The sequence below is a fragment of the Pseudophryne corroboree genome, chromosome 6 (genome assembly GCF_028390025.1).
Source record: "Pseudophryne corroboree isolate aPseCor3 chromosome 6, aPseCor3.hap2, whole genome shotgun sequence".
NCBI classification, from domain to species: domain Eukaryota; kingdom Metazoa; phylum Chordata; class Amphibia; order Anura; family Myobatrachidae; genus Pseudophryne; species Pseudophryne corroboree.
Window position 1 is genome coordinate 578,394,580 of NC_086449.1, and position 27,128 is coordinate 578,421,707.

General features: G+C 45.0%; 1 protein-coding gene and 1 long non-coding RNA gene across 4 annotated transcripts in view; one reads left to right on the forward strand and one right to left on the reverse strand.

Moving 5' to 3' along the window:
• Positions 1-27,128, forward strand: part of LOC134932990 (uncharacterized) — a 107,249-nt gene that overhangs the window by 16,770 nt on the left and 63,351 nt on the right. For all 3 annotated transcript variants that reach the window (XR_010179549.1, XR_010179550.1, XR_010179551.1), the window contains exon 2: positions 20,432-20,558. This is a non-coding gene — a long non-coding RNA (uncharacterized LOC134932990). The remainder of the gene's footprint in view (positions 1-20,431; positions 20,559-27,128) is intronic.
• Positions 1,483-27,128, reverse strand: part of LOC134932989 (homeobox protein EMX1-like) — a 90,758-nt gene continuing 65,112 nt past the window's right edge. The window contains exons 2-3 of the mRNA XM_063927900.1: positions 18,897-19,081; positions 1,483-2,166 (exon numbers count right to left, since the gene is read on the reverse strand). Of these exons, the coding sequence (XP_063783970.1) occupies positions 1,999-2,166; positions 18,897-19,081 (353 nt within the window). The 3' untranslated portion in view covers positions 1,483-1,998. The remainder of the gene's footprint in view (positions 2,167-18,896; positions 19,082-27,128) is intronic.

Consider the following 27,128-nt stretch of genomic DNA (forward strand, 5'->3'; position numbering starts at 1 on the left):
CCTCGATGTTTTGATTAGGATTATTGTATAAACAGAAGGCAGCTGGAAAACGTATTAAATATTACAGGATGATATATTGATGACCATACTTGTAATAACCTTTAAAACCTGTGACAACTCTCTATATTGAGGCTGTAGTTTAGATTATTCCTAACTCTAACTGCATGTATAACAGCCTTCTGAACTCAAAGTGTTGTAATTATTGAATTTTCTTGAATAAAAACAGAATATACAAAAAAAAAAGAGTCAGAGGAGATTCTGGTGGGTGATATGGCAGTAGTAGTATAAGAGTCAGAGGAGATTCTAGTGGGTCATATGGCACTAGTAGTGTAAGAGTCAGAGGAGATTCTGGTGGGTCATATGGCACTAGTAGTGTAAGAGTCAGAGGAGATTCTAGTGGGTCATATGGCACTAGTAGTGTAAGAGTCAGAGGAGATTCTAGTGGGTCATATGGCACTAGTAGTGTAAGAGTCAGAGGAGATTCTGGTGGGTCATATGGCACTAGTAGTGTAAGAGTCAGAGGAGATTCTAGTGGGTCATATGGCACTAGTAGTGTAAGAGTCAGAGGAGATTCTGGTGGGTCATATGGCACTAGTAGTGTAAGAGTCAGAGGAGATTCTGGTGGGTCATATGGCACTAGTAGTGTAAGAGTCAGAGGAGATTCTAGTGGGTCATATGGCATTAGTAGTATAAGAGTCAGAGGAGATTCTGGTGGGTCTTATGGCACTAGTAGTGTAAGAGTCAGAGGAGATTCTGGTGGGTCATATGGCACTAGTAGTATAAGAGTCAGAGGAGATTCTAGTGGGTCATATGGCACTAGTAGTGTAAGAGTCAGAGGAGATTCTGGTGGGTCACCATAGCACTAGCAGTAATGGAGTCAGAGAAGATTCTGGTGGGTCATATGGCACTAGTAGTATAAAAGTCAGAGGAGATTCTGGTGGGTCATATGGCATTAGTAGTATAAGAGTCAGAGGAGATTCTAGTGGGTCATATGGCACTAGTAGTGTAAGAGTCAGAGGAGATTCTGGTGGGTAGCACTAGGTGTCACTGTAATGTGAATCTAATAGCTTGTGTGTCAGCTGTGTAGGGTTTCATGTGCATAATGTCAGGCACACTTGTCCATTTAATTCTTTGAATATGCAATTGCAACATAATATTCTCATGTTTTAACAAGTCAATATCTGATATTACTGATAGTCTCAGAGCTGTTTTCCAGCTTGCCACACATGTAGTATAAAAGTAAGAGGTTTTTCCAGAAAGCCACATGCATTTCTACATACTTGGTTTACACTGATCATTCTGTAGTGATATTTCCTACATGGGAATATCTATAACCCTCTTTTATCTAATCTCAGTTTCCATCATTGTGGTTATGTTACCCATTTATGGTAATGTGAAACTCTGAATAAAGGTAGGGGGCATTTATAACCGCATAGGGGAGCTTTATAACAAAAGACAAAGTAGGGACTCTATAAAGCAGTATTTCATATTTGTCATGCCTTTTAATCCTTTTAATAGCTACTTTAGTATGCATTCCTGAGGAATATGTATGTATAACAATAAATAATCTTAGTGTCCATGTTTAATATCAAATTATCCCCTTAGATAGCCACATCTTTCATGTTTAAATATATATTTACATTTTCTTTATCTAGTACACAATGTGGATTCCTGAGGTAAAAGTATTGTATTGCTATCATCTTCTGAATGACAGTTCTTAGTCGTTTCCAACTGGTTCATTTTCTATTGAACACAAGTATAGGCAATATCACTGTATCTACACAGCCATACAATATCATGTTAGAACATAAATGATTGGCCAGAATGTCCTGGGAGGTGTCATTAAATGAAATTACAAACTTTGACACAAGTGCATTGTCCATTGTTCATACTACAAGTTGAGTTAATGATTGACCATGTCTCTTGCAGATAACATCTGACCACATGATATAATAGTCCATCTTCATGTAATATGTGCAGTTTATTAAACAGGTTATATCAGTCATCTGATGTGACGTCAATGTCCTTGGGGCTATTCTGACATGTTGCCATCCTCCATCTACTAACATGTTGGCTACTTTTTCTCTTTTGCTGATTTTCTGGACATTCCTCTTCTAATTTCTGACGCTTGTGCTTTGTCCTTCTGTTCTGAAACCACACTTTTACCTACGGGGGGAAAAAAATTGTGTCAAAATAAAAATAAAATAATCACTTGCAGTGGCAACATTTGAAATCTATCAGGGACAAACCCGGCACTGACCCGGGTAGCCTGCTGCGTAAACGGTGTGACCCGGGTCACACTAAAAGCATGGAGAGATGAATCACTGCGCTTGAAGATGATGTCATCTCCAAGCATCGGCCAAGGGAAGCCCCGGGTCCAGCCTGCGGTGTGAACGGGGTTTCAATCTGCTGTGAAACTGCTTGAAACCGTGTTTAATCATCCAGGTTGGGCCCAGGTTTTTGGTGAAAAAGGGATATGAATTAAACATATTGATACTTATTTCCCAATTCCATCTAAAAATGCTTTTCAAACATAAATCACTTCAACCAGAAAGAATATTTTGTAGCATTTATTGGGCAATGGTCTCCATACAATATGATTATACAATTTGCAGATGCAATGGTCTCCATACAATGACTAAAATTTAGAAATAAAAATTCATATCAATTGTAAAGTGCCACAGAAGAATATCACCAAAGTCGTACATGATTTGTATTTTTTTTTTTTATTATTAACCAGCACCAAAACTATAATTTTGAAGTTCTTGTTTGAATTTATTCATTTTTTAAAAGAAATTAAAAAAAATTCACAGATCCCTGGCTGCCTGGAGTTCTGGATATGGAGGGTGGTCCCCCTAGAGCAGGCAAACCCAACCTCGGTCCTCAAGGCACACTAAACAGTGCAGGTTTTATTGATATTCAGGCTTTAGCACAGATGGTTAAATCAATATAACTGAGGTACTAATTATGTCACCTGTGCTCAAGCATGGATACTAGAGATGAGCGGGTTCGGTTTCTCTGAAACCGAACCCGCACGAACTTCATGTTTTTTTTACGGGTCCGAGCAGACTCGGATCCTCCCGCCTTGCTCGGTTAACCCGAGCGCGCCCGAACGTCATCATGACGCTGTCGGATTCTCGCGAGACTCGGATTCTATATAAGGAGCCGCGCGTCGCCGCCATTTTCACACGTGCATTGAGATTGATAGGGAGAGGACGTGGCTGGCGTCCTCTCCATTAGAAATTAGATTAGAAGAGAGAGAGAGATTGTGCAGAGTCAGACAGAGTTTACCACAGTGACCAGTGCAGTTGTTGTTAGTTAACTTTTATTTATTTTAATATAATATATCCGTTCTCTGCTATATCCGTTCTCTGCCTGAAAAAAAACGATACACAGCAGCAGCCAGTCACACAGTGTGACTCAGTCTGTGTGCACTCAGCTCAGCCCAGTGTGCTGCACATCAATGTATAAAAGGCAAAGCTTATAATAATTGTGGGGGAGACTGGGGAGCACTGCAGGTTGTTATAGCAGGAGCCCCCAGGAGTACATAATATTATATTAATTTAAAATTAAACAGTGCACACTTTTGCTGCAGGAGTGCCACTGCCAGTGTGACTAGTGGTGACCAGTGCCTGACCACCAGTATAGTAGTATATTGTTGTATGTATTGTATACTATCTCTTTATCAACCAGTCTATATTAGCAGCAGACACAGTACAGTGCGGTAGTTCACGGCTGTGGCTACCTCTGTGTCGGCAGTCGGAACTCGGCAGGCAGTCCGTCCATCCATAATTGTATTACAATATATACCACCTAACCGTGGTATTTTTTTTTCTTTCTTTATACCGTCGTCATAGTGTCATACTAGTTGTTACGAGTATACTACTATCTCTTTATCAACCAGTGTACAGTGCGGTAGTTCACGGCTGTGGCTACCTCTGTGTCGGCAGTCGGCAGGCAGTCCGTCCATCCATAATTGTATTATTATTATAATATATACCACCTAACCGTGGTTTTTTTTTTCATTCTTTATACCGTCATAGTGTCATACTAGTTGTTACGAGTATACTACTATCTCTTTATCAACCAGTGTACAGTGCGGTAGTTCACGGCTGTGGCTACCTCTGTGTCGGCAGTCGGCAGGCAGTCCGTCCATCCATAATTGTATTATTATTATAATATATACCACCTAACCGTGGTTTTTTTTTCATTCTTTATACCGTCGTCATAGTGTCATACTAGTTGTTACGAGTATACTACTATCTCTTTATCAACCAGTGTACAGTGCGGTAGTTCACGGCTGTGGCTACCTCTGTGTCGGCAGTCGGCAGGCAGTCCGTCCATCCATAATTGTATTATTATTATAATATATACCACCTAACTGTGGTATTTTTTTTTCTTTCTTTATACCGTCGTCATAGTGTCATACTAGTTGTTACGAGTATACTACTATCTCTTTATCAACCAGTGTACAGTGCGGTAGTTCACGGCTGTGGCTACCTCTGTGTCGGCAGTCGGCAGGCAGTCCGTCCATCCATAATTGTATTATTATTATAATATATACCACCTAACTGTGGTATTTTTTTTTCTTTCTTTATACCGTCGTCATAGTGTCATACTAGTTGTTACGAGTATACTACTATCTCTTTATCAACCAGTGTACAGTGCGGTAGTTCACGGCTGTGGCTACCTCTGTGTCGGCAGTCGGCAGGCAGTCCGTCCATCCATAATTGTATTATTATTATAATATATACCACCTAACCGTGGTTTTTTTTTCATTCTTTATACCGTCGTCATAGTGTCATACTAGTTGTTACGAGTATACTACTATCTCTTTATCAACCAGTGTACAGTGCGGTAGTTCACGGCTGTGGCTACCTCTGTGTCGGCAGTCGGCAGGCAGTCCGTCCATCCATAATTGTATTATTATTATAATATATACCACCTAACTGTGGTATTTTTTTTTCTTTCTTTATACCGTCGTCATAGTGTCATACTAGTTGTTACGAGTATACTACTATCTCTTTATCAACCAGTGTACAGTGCGGTAGTTCACGGCTGTGGCTACCTCTGTGTCGGCAGTCGGCAGGCAGTCCGTCCATCCATAATTGTATTATTATTATAATATATACCACCTAACCGTGGTTTTTTTTTCATTCTTTATACCGTCATAGTGTCATACTAGTTGTTACGAGTATACTACTATCTCTTTATCAACCAGTGTACAGTGCGGTAGTTCACGGCTGTGGCTACCTCTGTGTCGGCAGTCGGCAGGCAGTCCGTCCATCCATAATTGTATTATTATTATAATATATACCACCTAACTGTGGTATTTTTTTTTTTTCTTTATACCGTCGTCATAGTGTCATACTAGTTGTTACGAGTATACTACTATCTCTTTATCAACCAGTGTACAGTGCGGTAGTTCACGGCTGTGGCTACCTCTGTGTCGGCAGTCGGCAGGCAGTCCGTCCATCCATAATTGTATTATTATTATAATATATACCACCTAACTGTGGTATTTTTTTTTCTTTCTTTATACCGTCGTCATAGTGTCATACTAGTTGTTACGAGTATACTACTATCTCTTTATCAACCAGTGTACAGTGCGGTAGTTCACGGCTGTGGCTACCTCTGTGTCGGCAGTCGACAGGCAGTCCGTCCATCCATAATTGTATTATTATTATAATATATACCACCTAACCGTGGTTTTTTTTTCATTCTTTATACCGTCATAGTGTCATACTAGTTGTTACGAGTATACTACTATCTCTTTATCAACCAGTGTACAGTGCGGTAGTTCACGGCTGTGGCTACCTCTGTGTCGGCACTCGGCAGGCAGTCCGTCCATCCATAATTGTATTATTATTATAATATATACCACCTAACCGTGGTTTTTTTTTCATTCTTTATACCGTCGTCATAGTGTCATACTAGTTGTTACGAGTATACTACTATCTCTTTATCAACCAGTGTACAGTGCGGTAGTTCACGGCTGTGGCTACCTCTGTGTCGGCAGTCGGCAGGCAGTCCGTCCATCCATAATTGTATTATTATTATAATATATACCACCTAACCGTGGTTTTTTTATACCACCTAACCGTGGCAGTCCGTCCATAATTGTATACTAGTATCCAATCCATCCATCTCCATTGTTTACCTGAGGTGCCTTTTAGTTCTGCCTATAAAATATGGAGAACAAAAAAGTTGAGGTTCCAAAATTAGGGAAAGATCAAGATCCACTTCCACCTCGTGCTGAAGCTGCTGCCACTAGTCATGGCCGAGACGATGAAATGCCAGCAACGTCGTCTGCCAAGGCCGATGCCCAATGTCATAGTACAGAGCATGTCAAATCCAAAACACCAAATATCAGAAAAAAAAGGACTCCAAAACCTAAAATAAAATTGTCGGAGGAGAAGCGTAAACTTGCCAATATGCCATTTACCACACGGAGTGGCAAGGAACGGCTGAGGCCCTGGCCTATGTTCATGGCTAGTGGTTCAGCTTCACATGAGGATGGAAGCACTCAGCCTCTCGCTAGAAAACTGAAAAGACTCAAGCTGGCAAAAGCACCGCAAAGAACTGTGCGTTCTTTGAAATCCCAAATCCACAAGGAGAGTCCAATTGTGTCGTTTGCGATGCCTGACCTTCCCAACACTGGACGTGAAGAGCATGCGCCTTCCACTATTTGCATGCCCCCTGCAAGTGCTGGAAGGAGCACCCGCAGTCCAGTTCCTGATAGTCAGATTGAAGATGTCAGTGTTGAAGTACACCAGGATGAGGAGGATATGGGTGTTGCTGGCGCTGGGGAGGAAATTGACCAGGAGGATTCTGATGGTGAGGTGGTTTGTTTAAGTCAGGCACCCGGGGAGACACCTGTTGTCCGTGGGAGGAATATGGCCGTTGACATGCCAGGTGAAAATACCAAAAAAATCAGCTCTTCGGTGTGGAGGTATTTCACCAGAAATGCGGACAACAGGTGTCAAGCCGTGTGTTCCCTTTGTCAAGCTGTAATAAGTAGGGGTAAGGACGTTAACCACCTCGGAACATCCTCCCTTATACGTCACCTGCAGCGCATTCATAATAAGTCAGTGACAAGTTCAAAAACTTTGGGTGACAGCGGAAGCAGTCCACTGACCAGTAAATCCCTTCCTCTTGTAACCAAGCTCACGCAAACCACCCCACCAACTCCCTCAGTGTCAATTTCCTCCTTCCCCAGGAATGCCAATAGTCCTGCAGGCCATGTCACTGGCAAGTCTGACGAGTCCTCTCCTGCCTGTGATTCCTCCGATGCATCCTTGCGTGTAACGCCTACTGCTGCTGGCGCTGCTGTTGTTGCCGCTGGGAGTCGATGGTCATCCCAGAGGGGAAGTCGTAAGCCCACTTGTACTACTTCCAGTAAGTAATTGACTGTTCAACAGTCCTTTGCGAGGAAGATGAAATATCACAGCAGTCATCCTACTGCAAAGCGGATAACTGAGTCCTTGACAACTATGTTGGTGTTAGACGTGCGTCCGGTATCCGCCGTTAGTTCACAGGGAACTAGACAATTTATTGAGGCAGTGTGCCCCCGTTACCAAATACCATCTAGGTTCCACTTCTCTAGGCAGGCGATACCGAGAATGTACACGGACGTCAGAAAAAGACTCACCAGTGTCCTAAAAAATGCAGTTGTACCCAATGTCCACTTAACCACGGACATGTGGAAAAGTGGAGCAGGGCAGGGTCAGGACTATATGACTGTGACAGCCCACTGGGTAGATGTATGGACTCCCGCCGCAAGAACAGCAGCGGCGGCACCAGTAGCAGCATCTCGCAAACGCCAACTCTTTCCTAGGCAGGCTACGCTTTGTATCACCGCTTTCCAGAATACGCACACAGCTGAAAACCTCTTACGGCAACTGAGGAAGATCATCGCGGAATGGCTTACCCCAATTGGACTCTCCTGTGGATTTGTGGCATCGGACAACGCCAGCAATATTGTGTGTGCATTAAATATGGGCAAATTCCAGCACGTCCCATGTTTTGCACATACCTTGAATTTGGTGGTGCAGAATTTTTTAAAAAACGACAGGGGCGTGCAAGAGATGCTGTCGGTGGCCAGAAAAATTGCGGGACACTTTCGGCGTACAGGCACCACGTACAGAAGACTGGAGCACCACCAAAAACTACTGAACCTGCCCTGCCATCATCTGAAGCAAGAAGTGGTAACGAGGTGGAATTCAACCCTCTATATGCTTCAGAGGTTGGAGGAGCAGCAAAAGGCCATTCAAGCCTATACAATTGAGCACGATATAGGAGATGGAATGCACCTGTCTCAAGTGCAGTGGAGAATGATTTCAACGTTGTGCAAGGTTCTGATGCCCTTTGAACTTGCCACACGTGAAGTCAGTTCAGACACTGCCAGCCTGAGTCAGGTCATTCCCCTCATCAGGCTTTTGCAGAAGAAGCTGGAGGCATTGAAGAAGGAGCTAACACGGAGCGATTCCGCTAGGCATGTGGGACTTGTGGATGCAGCCCTTAATTCGCTTAACAAGGATTCACGGGTGGTCAATCTGTTGAAATCAGAGCACTACATTTTGGCCACCGTGCTCGATCCTAGATTTAAAGCCTACCTTGGATCTCTGTTTCCGGCAGACACAGGTCTGCTGGGGTTGAAAGACCTGCTGGTGACAAAATTGTCAAGTCAAGCGGAACGCGACCTGTCAACATCTCCTCCTTCACATTCTCCCGCAACTGGGGGTGCGAGGAAAAGGCTCAGAATTCCGAGCCCACCCGCTGGCGGTGATGCAGGGCAGTCTGGAGCGACTGCTGATGCTGACATCTGGTCCGGACTGAAGGACCTGACAACGATTACGGACATGTCGTCTACTGTCACTGCATATGATTCTCTCAACATTGATAGAATGGTGGAGGATTATATGAGTGACCGCATCCAAGTAGGCACGTCACACAGTCCGTACTTATACTGGCAGGAAAAAGAGGCAATTTGGAGGCCCTTGCACAAACTGGCTTTATTCTACCTAAGTTGCCCTCCCACAAGTGTGTACTCCGAAAGAGTGTTTAGTGCCGCCGCTCACCTTGTCAGCAATCGGCGTACGAGGTTACATCCAGAAAATGTGGAGAAGATGATGTTCATTAAAATGAATTATAATCAATTCCTCCGCGGAGACATTGACCAGCAGCAATTGCCTCCACAAAGTACACAGGGAGCTGAGATGGTGGATTCCAGTGGGGACGAATTGATAATCTGTGAGGAGGGGGATGTACACGGTGATATATCGGAGGGTGAAGATGAGGTGGACATCTTGCCTCTGTAGAGCCAGTTTGTGCAAGGAGAGATTAATTGCTTCTTTTTTGGGGGGGGTCCAAACCAACCCGTCATATCAGTCACAGTCGTGTGGCAGACCCTGTCACTGAAATGATGGGTTGGTTAAAGTGTGCATGTCCTGTTTTGTTTATACAACATAAGGGTGGGTGGGAGGGCCCAAGGATAATTCCATCTTGCACCTCTTTTTTCTTTTCTTTTTCTTTGCATCATGTGCTGATTGGGGAGGGTTTTTTGGAAGGGACATCCTGCGTGACACTGCAGTGCCACTCCTAGATGGGCCCGGTGTTTGTGTCGGCCACTAGGGTCGCTTATCTTTCTCACACAGTCAGCTACCTCATTGCGCCTCTTTTTTTCTTTGCGTCATGTGCTGTTTGGGGAGGGTTTTTTGGAAGGGACATCCTGCGTGACACTGCAGTGCCACTCCTAGATGGGCCCGGTGTTTGTGTCGGCCACTAGGGTCGCTTATCTTACTCACACAGCGACCTCGGTGCAAATTTTAGGACTAAAAATAATATTGTGAGGTGTGATGTGTTCAGAATAGGCTGAAAATGAGTGTAAATTATGTTTTTTGAGGTTAATAATACTTTGGGATCAAAATTACCCCCAAATTCTATGATTTAAGCTGTTTTTTAGGGTTTTTTGAAAAAAACACCCGAATCCAAAACACACCCGAATCCGACAAAAAAAATTCGGTGAGGTTTTGCCAAAACGCGGTCGAACCCAAAACACGGCCGCGGAACCGAACCCAAAACCAAAACACAAAACCCGAAAAATTTCAGGCGCTCATCTACTAAAACCTGGACTGTTAGTGTGCCTTGAGGACTAAGGTTGAGAAAGCCTGCCCTAGAGGCTACAACACTTCAAACCTAAACTCTCTTCTACTGTTATTTGCCTGACTGGACAGCAGTTCATTCATTGATGAAGGGCACAAGATAAATGCTTGGGTTTTGCAACTCTGACTATAACACATGCTACACTGTTAATAGAAGAGAGTAGTGCCATCCCTATACTGTTAAAAGAAGAGTAGTGCCATCCCTACACTGTTATACCAATATGTAGACAAAAGTGATTGCAACCGACCCTGCACAAGTGAAATGGCGTGCTCCTGCAGCAGACACATGTTCGTGAGGTATAAAACGGATAGAGGGGGCACTGATTAGATCATGTTCTAACGCACAGGTTCTCAAACTCGGTCCTCAGGACCCCACACAGTGCATGTTTTGCAGGTCTCCTCACAGAATCGCAAGTGAAATAATTAGCTCCACCTGTGGACCTTTTAAAATGTGTCAGTGAGTAATTAATACACCTGTGCACCTGCTGGGTTACCTGCAAAACATGCACTGTGTGGGGTCCTGAGGACCGAGTTTGAGAACCACTGTTCTAACGAAATGGCCTGCCAGAGGGAGCTAGCCGAGTTTGAAAAGGGGTAATTTGTTCAGGAAACCCTGGGTGGGCCCCACTGCCTGAGGGCCCACCCCCTCTGCTAGGGATTAGGGCCCTCATTCCGAGATGTTCGCTCGTTGACGATTTTCTCTATTTTGCAATTAGTCGCTTACTGCGCATGCGCAATGTTCGCAGAGCGCATGCGCTTAGTTATTTTACTCAACAGTTAGGTATTTTACTCACGGCATTACGAAGAATTTTCTTCGTTCTGGTGATCGGAGTGTGATTGACAGGAAGTGGGTGTTTCTGGGCGGAAACTGACCGTTTTATGGGTGTGTGTGAAAAAACGCTGCCGTTTCTGGGAAAAACGCGGGAGTGGCTGGAGAAACGGGGGAGTATCTGGGCGAACGCTGGGTGTGTTTGTGACGTCAAACCAGGAACGAAACTGACTGAACTGATCGCAGTGGCAAAGTAAGTGTCGAGCTACTCAGAAACTGCTAAGAAATTTCTATTCGCAATTTTGAGAATCTTTCGTTTGCAATTCTGCTAAGCTAAGATTCACTCCCAGTAGGCGGCGGCTTAGCGTGTGCAATGCTGCTGAAAGCAGCTTGCGAGCGAACAACTCTGAATGAGGGCCTAGATTCCAGACTCTGCACTTGAATGACACATTAGACATATGTTACATTATACTGCACAGGACTATGTTATATTTTCTATAGTACATTCATCTGATAAATTATCATGCATGGAATATTATATATATATATATATATATATATATATATATATATATATATATGCATATATATATACACACACATAGGAGCCCAGATCATACACTTTCTAATGCTTAGCCGAGCCTCTGTGGAGGCTGGCCACACCCCTAATCATGGGCCCCTATCACTGTATTCCCCCAGTGGGCAATTCATGCCCCAGTCAGACACCGAGCGATGCTAGACTGCTAAACAGAAAATTTGGTAACCTGGATGGATTAGCCAGCTCAAAGTCCAGACCTTGACATCATTGAGAACCTCTGGGACGAACTGAAGCAGCGGGTGCATTCTACACCAACTCAACCTTCTTCAGTGTTGCAGTTGGTCACTGTATGTAAGGCGAAATTGCAAAACATACCACCTGCTGTTTTCCAGCAACTTGTGGCCAGTTTGCAAAGAGGGGAAACTGCAGTAAACTGCATGTGGTGGACCTACAAACAGTGGCATAACTAACGTAAGTGTAGGGAGTGCAGTTGCTATGGGGCCCCGACTGCCTCTAGGGCCTGCTTTCCTCCCAGCACCCAGTCACACTGCAAAAGAGTAAAGCCCCCACTGCCTTTCCTCTTTTGCAGTGTTAATACTAGAGTGTTACACTTGCAGCGTGTGACACAGAGAATACACGGCAGGGATGGGCGGGGGGAGAGTAGTAATGTGTGTGAGGGGGGGCATACAGTTGCTGATATTACCTGGGGGAGGGGAGGTGAATTGGTGGATATAGTAATGTATGGAAGAAGGGTTGTACACTAATATTATCTTTGTATCTTTGGGGGGAGGGGGGGTTTGCAGGGGTGTTGTACTGTGTGTTTGGGGGGTATACTAATATTACCTGGGGGTGTCTGGATTGGGGTGTGTAATAATGTATAGGGGGTTATGTACTATTATTACCTGGGTGTTGAGGTGTGTGTGTGGGGGGGAGTTGTCAAAGTCAAAAAATATTGCAGAACACACAGCACGTATAAACTGCACACACATGCCCACTGCGCGTGCACTTGTTCTGCAGTGCGTGCACATGTACGCACTTTGCATATGGTCGCTCCCGCGGTCCTGCGCATCGGCGCGTGGTATGGGTATTTACGGCAGAGTTTGTGTACGCATGGAGGGCCATCAGAACACATTACATATTTAATCCAAATAGTGCACAATGTACACATAGTCTCCTTGCACCACATCAGAAAGTTATAGCTGTTTAAATGGTTGCAGAACAAAGGGATTCACCTTTACAGGATAAGAGGGGACAGACTAAGGTTATAAGGTGGTATTTGGTATCCAGCTGTAGGGTATTTTAAGGGAAACATTCCGGTGTTGGTCTGCGGAAGATCGCATGTTCCTGCGGATAGTTATGTGCAGAAGCAGAATATAGATATAAACTGTATTTACTGTATATTATGTATGCGGCGGGAATCCAGAGGAGACCACCCACAAGAGCAGTTGAAAAAGACATCGCCTAGCTTTTCAAATCAACCTATGACCTCTCCTGTACTGTAAAGGTGCATCCCTGTGTCCAATGGACAAAGGGATTACAGTATCCATTGTATTGCTTTTGGAAGACTTGTATAACTAAAGCCTGCTGCAGAGAGGCCAGTCACAAGACTCACAACGTTATCTATTTGATTACGGAGGACTGGACCAGGAAGCGCACGCGAATATTCTCACGTATGTACATTGACTGTAGCCATTATTCTGTTATATATATTGTCTGTATTGTAGTGTATAATTTGTATTGTAAACCCCCTTTCAGAAATAATCCACTGTGGTGTCGGAACCCAGCGGTTAATCACAATTGGTGTCATGTGCTCATTGCCCTGCTAAGGTTTAAAGTGTATTATTATTGTTATTATTGCATTGCATTGCTGTAGAAGGTTTTAAGTGTATCTCTGGGTGTGTACGCGCTGAGAGTACTTTGTACCGTCAGCGCGGCGTGTGTACGCAAAGTCCGTACACTGTACGAGACTCTGTCCGCAAATAGCGTAAAAGGTGCGTAGAGTGTGAACTAAGTATAGCGGCCGCAGCGGCTAAAGGTTTAAAGTGTATTGATGGTGTGTTTAAGGTATAGCTTTTATTCCTGTAAAGATAATCAACATTATCAGAGTGTACAAATATATCCTTGTCTATGGGGTTACAGTAAGTGTATCATTTTTTATTTTTTTAGTTATTCCTTTTAGTTATTTATGTGTGTATCTCTTGAATCTCTCCTGATATACATGTGTAATGCCTTTCAAATAAATAGTGGATGCATAATACCATTGGGTTATGCTGTTATTGCTCTGTGAGTTACCATGCAGGATTTGTTTCCACCTTTTATATGTTGGTAATTACTTAGGAGCTGGTACTGCCTGAGTCATTATAGTGTGATGTCACCTAGGTTGCTGTAATATGATTTTTCTATCAGTGACTGTGTGCTATGATGTGATTTTCTTTTCATTGTGCTGAGTTTTCATGTATATTGTGATACTTAGGGCAATATTCTGCATATTGGGGAATTCAGTTTGCCATGGTAGATTACCGTGGGCTAATTGATCCCCCAGGGTTATCCAATTAGCCCCGAAGCCAACAGTTATTGGGGAGTTTTTTTCACATCCCTCAGTGGGTATGAAAAAAATCCCTGATAACTCGGGGGGGTTGCAGGTGCCGTCACCATATTAACGCACAAATCCGTGAACTTTTCACAGATTCTGTGCATTAACATCTGTGAACATGGTGCTTTAATGGGATAATCTTCTTACAGTTTCTGTAAATATTGGATCTGGGCCCTTTCAAAATGTTTCTATGGGGCCCATAAAGTTCTAGGTACGCCCCTGCCTACAAAGTAATGATGTCAATAAAATCTTGTTGATCTATTTGCTGTCAGTGTCCAATCACTTTTGTCTACATAGTGTAGAAGAGAGTACTGCTATTCCTAAACTGTTAATAGAAGATAAGTGTGCCATCCTTGACTGTTATGACTGTTAATAGAAGAGAAGACTGCAATCTATAGAATTTTTAATAGTGGAGAGAAATACCATTCTAATGCCCTTATTTATCAATGAGTGATAAATTTCACTGTGAGTGATAAATTACACCAGCCAATCAGCTCCTAACTCCATGTCACAGGCTGGGTTTGAAAAATAACAGTTAGGAGCGGATGGTATCCGGTTGATAGCTAGACGGTGTCTAGTTAGACAGTCAGAAGATAGACACCATATGTTAGACATTAGGTTGACAGGGTCAAAAGGTCAACATGAAAATGGTCAACATAAAAAAGATAGACAAACTTTTTTTTACATTAACATGTTTTGGACTATTTCATACCTTCTCTATTCATGTCGGCATAGAGTTGGTTATAAACCTTGTGGCGAGCCCGAATCGTGGCGAGCGCAGCGAGCCCCGCGAGGGTATGTCTTTCTACAATTGGGGGTGCCAGATGACAAAACTATCCACACAAACCACAAAAATGCAAAAAACATGGGGTCTACCTTTTTTTATGTCTACCATTTTCATGTTGACCTTTTGACCCTGTCGACCTTTTGTACTGTCTACCTTTTTCATGTCGAACTTTTGACCCTGTCGACCTAATGTCTGTCTAACATATGGGTGGTCATTCCGAGTTGTTCACTAGCTGTTTTCGTTCGCAGTGCAGTGTTTAGTCGAAAAAGCGGCACTTCTGCGCATGCGAAAGTGCCGCAATGCACACACGCAACCTACTTTCACACAAGGTCTAGCGAAGCTTTTCAGTCGCACTGCTAGCCGCAGAGTGATTGACATGAAGTGGGCGTTTCTGGGTGGTAACTGACCGTTTACTGGGAGTGTGTGGAAAAACGCAGGCGTGCCCGGGGAAACGCAGGTGTGGCTGGCCGAACACAGGGCGTGTTCGTGATGTCAAAACAGGAACTAAATAGTCGGAAGTGATCGCAAGCACTGAGTAGGTCTGGAGCTGCTCAGAAACTGCACAATCTTTTTTTTGTTGCCGCGCTGCGATCCTTTCATTCACACTTCTGCTAAGCTAAAATACACTCCCAGAGGGCGGCGGCTTAGCATTTGCACGGCTGCTAAAAGTAGCTAGCGAGTGAACAACTCGGAATGAGGGCCATGGTGTCTATCTATTGACTGTCTAACTAGACACTGTCTATCTATTCTACCACACCCGGAGCGGATTCGCTGGTGCAATTTATCACTCACAGTGAAATTTATCACTCATTGACAAATAAGGGCACTAGACTGTTATTACAAGAGAGCAGTGCCATCCCTAGACAGTGGTGATATAAGAGAGGAGTGCCATCCCTAGACTTTGACTAGGAGAGATGACTGCCTCCCCTAGACTATTAATAGTAGAGAATCCCTAGCCTATTAATAGGAGAGAGGAGTGCCATCCCTAGACCAGGGACGTGCAGTCAGGGGAGGCAGTGCCTCCCCTGTCATTAATGAGTAAAATAATACAAAGAAGATACTTATGACACATAAGTATCTTCTTTATTATTTTGCTCATCATTAAACTGTTCCTAATCAGTTTGGGAGGCACCGATCGTGGTGCCTCCCGTAGTGATTGGGAAAAGATATGGGAGCGGGGGGCGGGCGGGGCCTAGCAATGGGCAGGAAAAGCCCATTGAAATAACATGGGAAAGCGGCATCATTAGAGGTGCCGCTTTCCTACAGGGACGTGCTTTCAACCTATGAAAGCACGTCCCTGTGAGTGAGGCCACAGTGATTGGCCAGCGGATACGTCACTGGATCCGCTGTCAATCACTGTGTGGGCGTCGGTGGCGGCGGAGGTGCGGGATGCGGCGGGCCGGGCGGTGGAGGTGCTGGCGGCGGAGATGCGGGCGGCGGCGGAGATGCGGGCGGCGGCGGGATGCGGCATTCAGGCTTATGTGCAGAGTTTGGCAGTGGAAGCGGTACCCATTTCAAAAATGGCGCCTCAGCGTAATTTTTGAAATTCAAGATGGCCGCCGCGAGCCAATCATGGCTCGCCGCGTCATCGCCCCGCCCCCTCCCGCTGACTTATATAAGTCAGCGCGAGGCAGCGGCTGTCAGTCCGACGGCGGAGGAGGAGCAGAGAAGAGCTCCCGAAGATCGAAGACGTCGTGGAAGTCCTGGATGGGCGGCGGCTATGCAAAAGAGCTTAGCAGCCGCCGCCCACCAGGTGAAGACGCTGGAAGTCCTGGATGGGCGGCGGCTATGCAAAAGAGCTTAGCAGCCGCCGCCCACCAGGTGAAGACGCCAGAAGCCCTGGGGATGTGGCGCCCCCCCAGGTGAAGACGCCGGAAGCCCTGGGAAGGCGGCGGCCACGCAAAAGAGCTTAAAGGCCGCCGCCCCCAGGTGAAGACCCAGTTTAATAAAGGTTTTTTTAAAGAATGTGTAGTGTTTTTTTTTTTATATTTTCTTTACAGGTGGACTACAGGTGCCAGCGGGCCCTTTATGTCCGGGCATGTTGGCACTTGTGGTTCTCCAAGTGCCAGCATGCTGGGGCAGGCTTGCTCGGACCTGTAGGCCACCTGTAAAGAACAATATTACTATTCTTTGCAGGTGGACTACAGGTGCCAGTGGACCATTTATGTCCGGGCATGCTGGCACTTGTGGTTCTCCAAGTGCCAGCGTGCTGGGGCAGGCTTGCTGGGATCTGTAGGCCACCTGTAAAGAACAGTATAAGCATACAATGAACCCCGCACACACCGCCACCAGGGGTGCGGGGCATAGCACTGGGCTATCAGCCCAGTGCTGGTTGTTGCTCGGGAGGGGGGACCCCATTTTGATTTTTTGGGGGCCCCACTTTCCGAGGAATTCCAGCCCTGGGCTGACTGGGTTGGGGGGTGTTTAATGGCATGGCAGGGGGACCCCACACTGAGTGTCTACCCTGCTATGGCATTATCCCCCCTGGCTGGTTCTGCCTGGTGCTGGTTTCAGTGGTGTGGGGGGACTGCACTTTTTTTTTTTCGGGGGGGGGGTATTTAGCTACAGTGCCTCCCCAGCCCCTGACCTCACCGCACGTCACTGCCCTAGACTATTAATAGGAGAGAGGAGTGCCATCCCTAGACTGTGAATTCAATTGGGGAAGCAGGTAAGCATTTCTGCTGCCTTCAATTGCAAAGTTACACACATATAGGTGTAAGCGTAATAGCCTGCGAATTGCGGTTCCCTGCGAGTCTGAGTGTATTTTAAAGTAGCAATCATTTATAGGCAAAACCATGTAATAGCCTGCAAACTGCAAGCATTGGCAGATTCCCAGTTAGTCTGCACAATGGGGGTAATTCCAAGTTGATCGCACCAGGAAATTTTTTAGCAGATGGGCAAAACCATGTGCACTGCAGGGGGGCAGCTATAACATTTGCAGAGAGAGTTAGATTTGGGTGGGTTATTTTGTTTCTGTGCAGGGTAAATACTGGCTGCTTTACTTTTACACTGCAATTTAGATTGCAGATTTAACTCACCACACCCAAATCTATCTCTCCCTGCACATGTTATATCTGCCTCCCCTGCACATAGGTGGTCATTCCGAGTTGTTCGCTCGTTGCCGATTTTCGCTATATTGCGATTAGTCGCTTACTGCGCATGCGCAAGGTTCGCAGAGCGCATGCGCTTAGTTATTTTACTCAAAAGTTAGGTATTTTACTCACGGCATAACAAGGATTTTTCATCGTTCTGGTGATCGGAGTGTGATTGACAGGAAGTGGGTGTTTCTGGGCGGAAACTGGCCGTTTTCTGGGCGTGTGCGAAAAAACGCTTGCGTTTCTGGGAAAAATGCGGGAGTGTCTGTAGAAACGGGGGAGTGTCTGGGCGAACGCTGGGTGTGTTTGTGACGTCAAACCAGGAACGAAACTGACTGAACTGATCGCAGTGTAGGAGTAAGTCTGGAGCTACTCAGAAACTGCTAAGACATTTATATTCGCAGTTGTGCTAATCTTTCGTTCACAATTCTGCTAAGCTAAGATACACACCCAGAGGGCGGCGGCTTAGCGTGTGCAATGCTGCTAAAAGCAGCTAGCGAGCGAACAACTCGGAATGACCACCATAGTTTTGCCCAACTGCTAACAAAGTTCCTACTGCGATCAACTCAGAATTACCCCCAATGTTTTAAAGTAGCAGTCATTTTAAAAGGCAAAACCAGGTTGGCTTTGCCTTTTAAATGATTGCCACTTTAAACATCGGGCAGACTCGTCGGGAACCTGCCAATGCCTGCAGTTCGCAGTCTATTACATTTACCCCATAATGTTGTTGCTAATCTTTATGTCTATGTTTGTGCTGGGGAAGTCAGCCAATATGTACTAAGTGAAGCTATTTAAGTTCTACTTCCTCGTGTATTCAATGTACAAAGTTGGAGGGCAGCCAAAACTACTGCTTTTATTTTGTTGCAAAAATGTTGAAAACAATTAATCTTAAACGTTGAGGAGTTATGTGTACAAACAGGGAAGTAGTGTTTACTGTGACTCCTGCTTTACCTGGGTCTCCGTGAGGCACAGACTGTTTGCAAGCTGTTTCCTTTCTGTGCCCACTACATAATGATTTTTCTCAAAGGCTCCTTCCAGGCGCAGAAGTTGTGATGGAGAGAATGCAGTACGTATCCTTTTGGGTTTTCTTGAAAAAGGTCCTTGAAGCAAATAGTTCTCTGGAGTATTTTCCTCCCCTTAGAAAAAAGAAATGTTATTAGTACTATTTATACAGTCTGAAAGATATATGGTTGAATTCACTGCACACTGAAAATGCATGAGAGAAATGCAAAGCTTTCGCTAAACATAAAACTATGTAATACAACCCCATCTGCAAGTTTTTTGGGGGGAATTCAATTAGCCACGGTAATTTACCATGGGCTAATTGACAGTAGCGGATCTTGCCACGGGCAAGCAGGACTTTTGCCCGGGGCGCCGCCTTCCGGAGGGCGCAGGGCGCCATCCGGAGGGCACCACACCAGGGCAAGATCCGCTGCTGCTGTGCCCCCCGCTGCTCCCCGCTGCCCCCCCCCCCTGCCGCTGTGAAGGGAAATTAGACGCGTACGCGTCTAGTTTCCCTTCGCGGAGAGGTCCTTTACTGTGCGGTGCGCGATGACGTCATCGCGCACCGCACATCATTTCAGTCTGTACAGGGGGCGTAAATGACCACGCCCCCTCTACGAAGTCACGCCCCCTAATGCCGCCCGGGGCGCACAGAGCCGCAGAACCGGCCCTGCTAATTGATTCCCTGTGGCTATTCAGTTATCCCCGAAGTCAGCCCCGAGGTTGCACTTAACGGGGATTTTGTTTTTACAATGGCCCTCATTCCGAGTTGATCACTCGCTAGCTGCTTTTAGCAGCAGTGCACACGCTAGGCTGCCGCCCTCTGGGAGTGTATCTTAGCATAGCAGAAGTGCGAACGAAAGGTTAGCAGAACTGCTCGTAAAAATTTTCATGCAGTTTCTGAGCAGCTCCAAACCTACTCCTACCTTGATATCACAAACACGCCCTGCGTTCGGCCAGCCACTCCCCCGTTTCCCCAGGCACGCCTGTGTTTTTACCTGTCACGCCTGTGTTTTTTAGCACACTCCCTGAAAACGGCTGCGACTGAAAGCAGCTAGCGATCAACTCGGAATGAGGGCCCATACCCGAACAGGATCGAAAGTCCCTCCCGGTAAATAGTCTGTTTTCGCGAGCAGTGGCAGTGTTAACACATAGGTCCGGGAGAATCTGCCAGATCCTATGTGTTAATGCCTGAAAACAGTTAATTTAACGGTTGGAAAAAACGGGCTGTGATTGAATAGCCTAAATAAAAATTGTGAAAAAGCTTGGGACTACTCCCCGTTTTTTGCCCCCATTAAATTGTCAGGGCAAATTGAATTCCTCCCCTAGACTTTTCATACTCATATGAATTATGGACAAACAATAATAATATATTAACCTGGACCCACTCTATTAGTGGGTCCAGGTTAATATATTATTGTTTGTCCATCCACACTAATGTGGCATTCTGTAGATCAGCTCCGTAACAGTGTTATGTTGTGCAGGATCATCAAGGCAATGTGGCCGGGACCCGCAACATCACTTCCGCCGGAAGTTAGTAACCCAGGGGGACAGACGTGGAGCCCGGGACGCGATGGCTGCGGTGACCAGCATGGGGGAGATGTTCAAGGGGTGAGTGCACCTATAAATGTTGTGGTTGTGTGTTATGGGGGTTATCCTGAGGAAGTGAGAGAGAGAGAGAGGGGGGGGGGATGGATGGATGGATAGATGGATGGATAGGCTTGACATAATATTTCTTCACCTGTGATTTGCACAGATTCGGTGGCTGGTTGATTCAAGCCTGCAATTCACCTGGTTTTAATCTACGGCAGAACTAGGGTAAATCATGGGTGTCCCAGATTATGGCCAGACTCTCTCTCTCTCTCGAGGCTGAAGTTGGAATTGAGGAAACAGTTTATGGATATTATAATGCTCATGTAAGGCATTGATTTGCCATACCAAATGGCACGTGCAGTGGCGCAGAGAGCGTAAGGAGTGAGTACTCTTCTCCCGGGTCCCGCTAAAGCCCCCACCTGCAGAGGCAGTCAGTGCTCTCTCCCTGTGTGATGTGCGGGAGGAAGCGATCGCACCCGCACCCCCACCCCCGCCGCCCATCTTTGCTCTCACTGGTGCCACCTTTGTGGACCGTGCGGCCGACACTCAACTATTGGCAACACCCCTTCTCATTACCAGGGCACGACAGAGCTGTCGGCGCCCATGGATACATGTGCACTTGGGGATTTATCAGATCCACTTGATACAGTCTCACTCATAAATTGCAGTAGGAAGCACTTTATTCTTTGTTTTACAGGATTTGTACCTATGTGAACTGTAGGATAATGTTTTAAAGCTGCCATCCGGACATCAGGTAGTGTATTTTCTTTAAGAGGTTATATACTTCTAGGTTAAAAGACTGTGGGGCATATGTACTAAGCCTTGGAGAGTGATAAAGTACCAACCAATGAGCTCCTAACTGCCATATTATAGGCTATGTTTGAAAAATGACAGGAACTGGCTGGTTGGTAGTTTATCTCCTCTTTATCACTCTCCAAGGCTAGTGCATCTGCCTCAATGTGTGGGAGCACTGCTATCACTAGGGCGGGGGTGCAGGTTTTTTCTCCAACAATATAGACAACATACTGTAAATACAATGTAGACCCATATTAATTTAATGTACAATTATAATAGCGTGATTACACATAAGTTGAATGTTGTTATTAAAGTGGTAAATAACAAGATTGCCAATTCAGTATATAATAAAGATACAGACAGAAACACACTATTGTCAGCCAACAGCCATCTTCCACCAGAACGCAAAAAGGCCTACATAGTTAGTAGATATTACAGATTGCTCGTATCACCAGTAACATTGAAGAGTTTAATGCTGAATTTACTAAAATAGTGGAAAAATGTTTTAAACGGGGATCCCTCCTCCAGTTACTTAAACAACAAAAACAAGAGCTCCTTGTGTTACCTAGGCAACAATTGGTAATCTACAACTAGAAAACAACAACAGAAGCTATAAGTGATTCCATGGGTGAATGAAATAACCCTGGCCAAATCTGTGGTTCGAAAACAAGCCACTAGGGCCATTTGGCCTATTATATCTAGTGACAATGACTTACCTAGATTCGGCAACAACCTATGGTGTGTTTTAGCCAGGAGAAGAACCTTTACGACAGTCTAGTATGTAGCGATATCTCTTGTTTTGGAAACAAGTCCAACAGCAATAGGCTTACTAAAACATGGGGCAGCTAACATTGTTTAGTTGCGTAACATATACGTACTTACAACCTGGACCCACTCAAAATAAAATATAGACGATCGGACATGTGGTCACTTGTTCTTCCACTTTTGTGGTATATAATCATATGCCCCTTTGGGCTATATTTTGTGGACAGACAATGAGATGTGTTAAAGAACAGATGGCAGTCCACCATTCTACTATTAGAATTGCCTTAGGCTGGGTACACGATTTTTGAACCACTGCCCAGTTGCAGATGGATCTGAATGTCAGACCGTTCAGTTTGTACGCAGTACAGCGCACTCATGTCATCACATCTTCAGACTGATTGTGCATGCTGATCAATCTGATATTGTCAATGATTTTCAACACATTGCACAGTGTGTATGCACGACCTAATGAAGCAGAATATATTGTTCCGTCATTTGTATGATTGCACAGTGTGTATGCCCTCTATCGTTTGTCTGAGAGTTCAAGGAAAATTGGGACGACCATTGCGTAGTTTGCACATTGTTTAATCTGTACCCAGCTTAAGAAAGAAGTGATACTGATCAGCCAGTGGCATTGCATTTCAATCAACATGGACATATATTACAATCTCTGTAATCTAAAATCATAGACTATATCCCCTCCACCACTCGGGAAGGTTATTGTACAGGCAAATTACTGTCTTCAGAAACCAAGAGGATTCTATGACTGGACACTACCCGCCAAAAGGATTGAATAAAAAAGTTACTTGGAACTCTCTCCCTCTGATAGATATACACACACACACACACACACACACACACACACACACACACACTAGAGGCCCACCCCCAGGAGTAAGAGGCCAGGGATACTCATGGGGAGGGGGATCAGAGGCACAACTGGAGAGGCAGTGGTCAGGGGCACTCATGGGAAGAGAAGGCAGAGGTACATATGGGAAGGGGAGATGATCAGTGCACATGGGGATGTAGGGAGCAGAGGCACTCATGGGGAGAGAGCAGGACAGTCTCCTTGTATGGGCGTAATATAAGTTGCCCAAGGGCCCCACGATCATAGGGACCTGGGCCATTTCAGCCAGTAAATCCCCACCCCCAGCTTTCAGACGTGGATGGTAATGCCCGCCCCGCCCCCACCCCTCTAGCTTGCAGCAACAGCAAGTAAGGTATCCCCCCTACCTTGCAGTCACGTGTAGCTCTGCTCTGGCAGTTTCCATGGGGCTTAGAGCGCTGACATGCTGATTCCTCCTGACTATCAATACTCACAGCCCACAGGTAAGCAAGTGTGCATGCACCACACAGTCAGGGAGGGAGGGAGCAGCAGCAGCCATGCAACAGACAGGTTAGGGGAGGACAGCAGCCATGCAACAGTTGGGGGGAGTTAACAGCAGCAGCCATGCATACAGTTTGGGAGGGGGGGGGGCAACAGTTACCCTACATACAGTGGGGTACATACTGTTGTGGGGGGAGCAGCAGCAGCCATGCATACAGTTAGGGTGGGGAGCAGCAGCAGCCATGCATACGGTTGGGGGGAGGCACCGGTCATGCATATAGTGGGGGGGGGGAGCAGTAGTAGCCATGCATACAGTTGGGGGGGAGCCCAGGGTCTAAACTACTGTTAAGACAGCCCTGGTAGGGAGGTCAAAAGAACTCATGGGGGGGAGGGTGCTGAGGCATGCTTGTTGAGGCAGAGGTATATATGGAGAGTGGGGATGATAGATAGGTGCACATGGGGAGGTAGGAGGCAAAGGCACTCATGGGGAGGGGGGGTCAGGAACATTCATGGGGAGGGTGCAAAGGCATGCTTGGTAATTCGGAAGGCAGCGGTACATATGGGGAGGGTATATGATAGGTGCACATGGGGAGTTAGGTGGCAGAGGCATTCATGGGGATGGGGGTAGAGGTACGCTTGGTGAAACAAGGAGCAGAGGTACATATGGGAAAGGCTTGGCTATATTACTGATGACTCATTGAAGCAGGTGAAGGAAGAGCATTAAAGAGAGACGGGAGCAGGAACATATGTGAAGGATGAACTGTGATGATTTCCTCCCCAGTGCAGAGTTGCAGCAGCAGTTTGAAGCCTTCTATGAAAGGAAAGAGGAACAGGTGAGCTGCTGCTGGAGTCTGCCTGTGACTAAGAAGCAGTTTGCAGGAGGGATCATCACTCCTGTGGTCCGGATATAAAAACACCACTTACTATTCCACACTAGATGTTACATAGAAACATAGAAACATAGAATTTGACGGCAGATAAGAACCACTTGGCCCATCTAGTCTGCCCCTTTTTTTATTTTATCCTTTAGGCAATCTCAACCCTTTTTTAACCTTAATTCTTTGTAAGGATATTCATATGCCTGTCCCAAGCATGTTTAAATTGCCCTACAGTCTTAGCCTCTACCACCTCTGATGGGAGGCTATTCCACTTATCCAATACCCTTTCTGTGAAGTAATTTTTCCTTAAATTTCCCCTGAACCTCCCCCCCTCCAGTCTCAATGTATGCCCTCGAGTTCTAATACTTCTTTTCCTTTGAAGAATGTTTCCATCCTGAACTTTGTTAAGACCCTTGATATATTTGAAACTTTCTATCATGTCCCCCCTTTCCCTTCTCTCCTCCAAACTATACATGTTAAGATCTTTTAGCCTTTCCGGGTAAGTTTTGTGATGTAGGCCATGCACCATTTTAGTTGCCCTTCTTTGTACACTCTCTAATGTATTTATATCCTTCTGGAGATAGGGTCTCCAGAACTGGACACAGTATTCCAGATGGGGCCGTACCAATGACCTATACAGTGGCATTATCACTTCTTTTTTCCTGCTACTGATTCCTCTCCCTATGCAACCAAGCATCTGACTTGCCTTTCTCATTGCTTTGTTGCATTGCTTTCCTGCCTTCAAGTCACTTGAAATAGTGACTCCTAAATCTCTTTCCTCCTCAGTAGTTTCCATTATAGTACCCTTGATACTATATTTAGCCTTTGGGTTTTTGAGACCCAAGTGCATGATTTTGCATTTTTTAGCATTAAACTGTAGTTGCCACGTTCTTGACCATTTCTCAAGCCTACCTAGGTCATTAATCATTTGTTTTACCCCTCCCGGTGTGTCTACCCTGTTGCATATCTTTGTATCATCTGCAAAAAGGCATATCTTCCCTTCAATACCATTTGCAATGTCACCAACAAAGATATTAAAGAGAACTGGACCAAGTACAGATCCCTGGGGTACTCCACTGGTAACATTTCCCTCCATAGATTGCACTCCATTAACTACGACTGTCTGTTTCCTATCCTGCAACCAGGTTCTTATCCATTTAACTGATTTATAATCCACCCCCAGGCTTTCAAGTTTATTTAGCAGTCTGCGATGTGGGACAGTGTCAAATGCCTTACTAAAGTCTAGATATGCTACATCTACAGCTCCCCCTTGATCTATTATTTTCGTCACAGAGTCAAAAAGTCAATAAGATTTGTTTGGCATGATCTCCCACCAGTAAATCCATGCTGTTTTGGATCCTGTAAGTTGTTTGATTTAAGATATTCCACAACTCTTTCTTTTAATAGTTTTTCCATTACTTTCCCTACTACTGATGTAAGGCTTACTGGTCTGTAGTTACTTGCTTCTTCCTTGCTTCCACTTTTGTGCAGTGGAACTACATTTGCTCTTTTCCAGTCCTCTGGAATAGCACCGGTATTTAGTGACTGGTTAAATAATTCTGTCAAAGGTGTAACCAGCACATCTTTTAGCTCTTTGAGTATCCTTGGGTGTATCCCATCTGGTCCCATTGATTTATCCACTTTTAGTTTTGAAAGTTCTGTTAGGACCTTCTCCTCTGTAAATGTATTTTCATCTACCTTATTTTTATAAATGTCCTTGCAACTTAACTGTGGCCCCATCCCTTCTTCTATAGTAAATACTGAGCAAAAATAATTATTTAGGTGATCTGCTATTGCCTTGTCTCCCTCCACCAAATGCTCACTCTCTGTCTTAAGTCTTATTATTCCTCCATTTGATTTTCTCCTTTCACTTATATACTTAAAAAAAGTTTTGCCCCCTTTATCTACTGACTGGGCCATTTTCTCCTCAGCTTCTGCCTTTGCACGTCTGATCACTTTCTTAGCATCCTTCCGTCTGTCCAGATACACCTCTTTGTCGTTATTATTTTGAGTCTGTTTGTATTTCCTAAAAGCCATCTTATTTGCTTTCACACTAGTTGATACTTATTTTGTGAACCACACTGGCTTCCTTTTCCTGGTGCTTTTCCTAACCCTTTTGATACAAAGCTCTGTTGCACTTAGTATTGCACATTTCAGTTTTTCCCACCTCTCCTGCACTCCTTCCAAGTTCCTCCAGTCTGCCAATGAATCACTTAAACATCTCCCCATTTTTGCAAAGTCAGCATTTCTAAAATCCAACACCTTTGTTTTTGTGTGACAGGAGTTGGATCCTGTCTTTATACTAAACCATACTGCTTGATGATCACTGGATCCCAGGTGCTCACCCACATATATATCAGATATCCTATCACCATTTGTAAGAATCAAATCTAATATTGAGTCTTTGCGAGTGGGCTCCCTCACCAATTGATTGAGAGATGCTCCCTGTAAGGAATGTAGAAATTTGCCACTTATAGCTGAACTTGCAAAAGACCCCTCCCCATTTACATCAGGTAAATTAAAGTCTCCCATGATTATGACTTCTCCCTTTAAAACCATTTTAGAGATGTCCAACAATAGGTTCCTGTCCAAATCCTGCCCCTGGCCTGGTGGTCTATAGATCATACCAATGCGAATAATGTCCTTCTTCCCGGTTTCTATGGTGACCCAAAGGGCGTCAGTTTTGGCTTCAATATTTTGTATTTAAGTAGCATTTATGCTTTTTTTCACATACATTGCTACCCCTCCTCCTATTCTTCCTATTCTATCCTTCCTAAATAAATTGTATCCAGGTATAGCTATGTCCCAATCATGATTCTCATT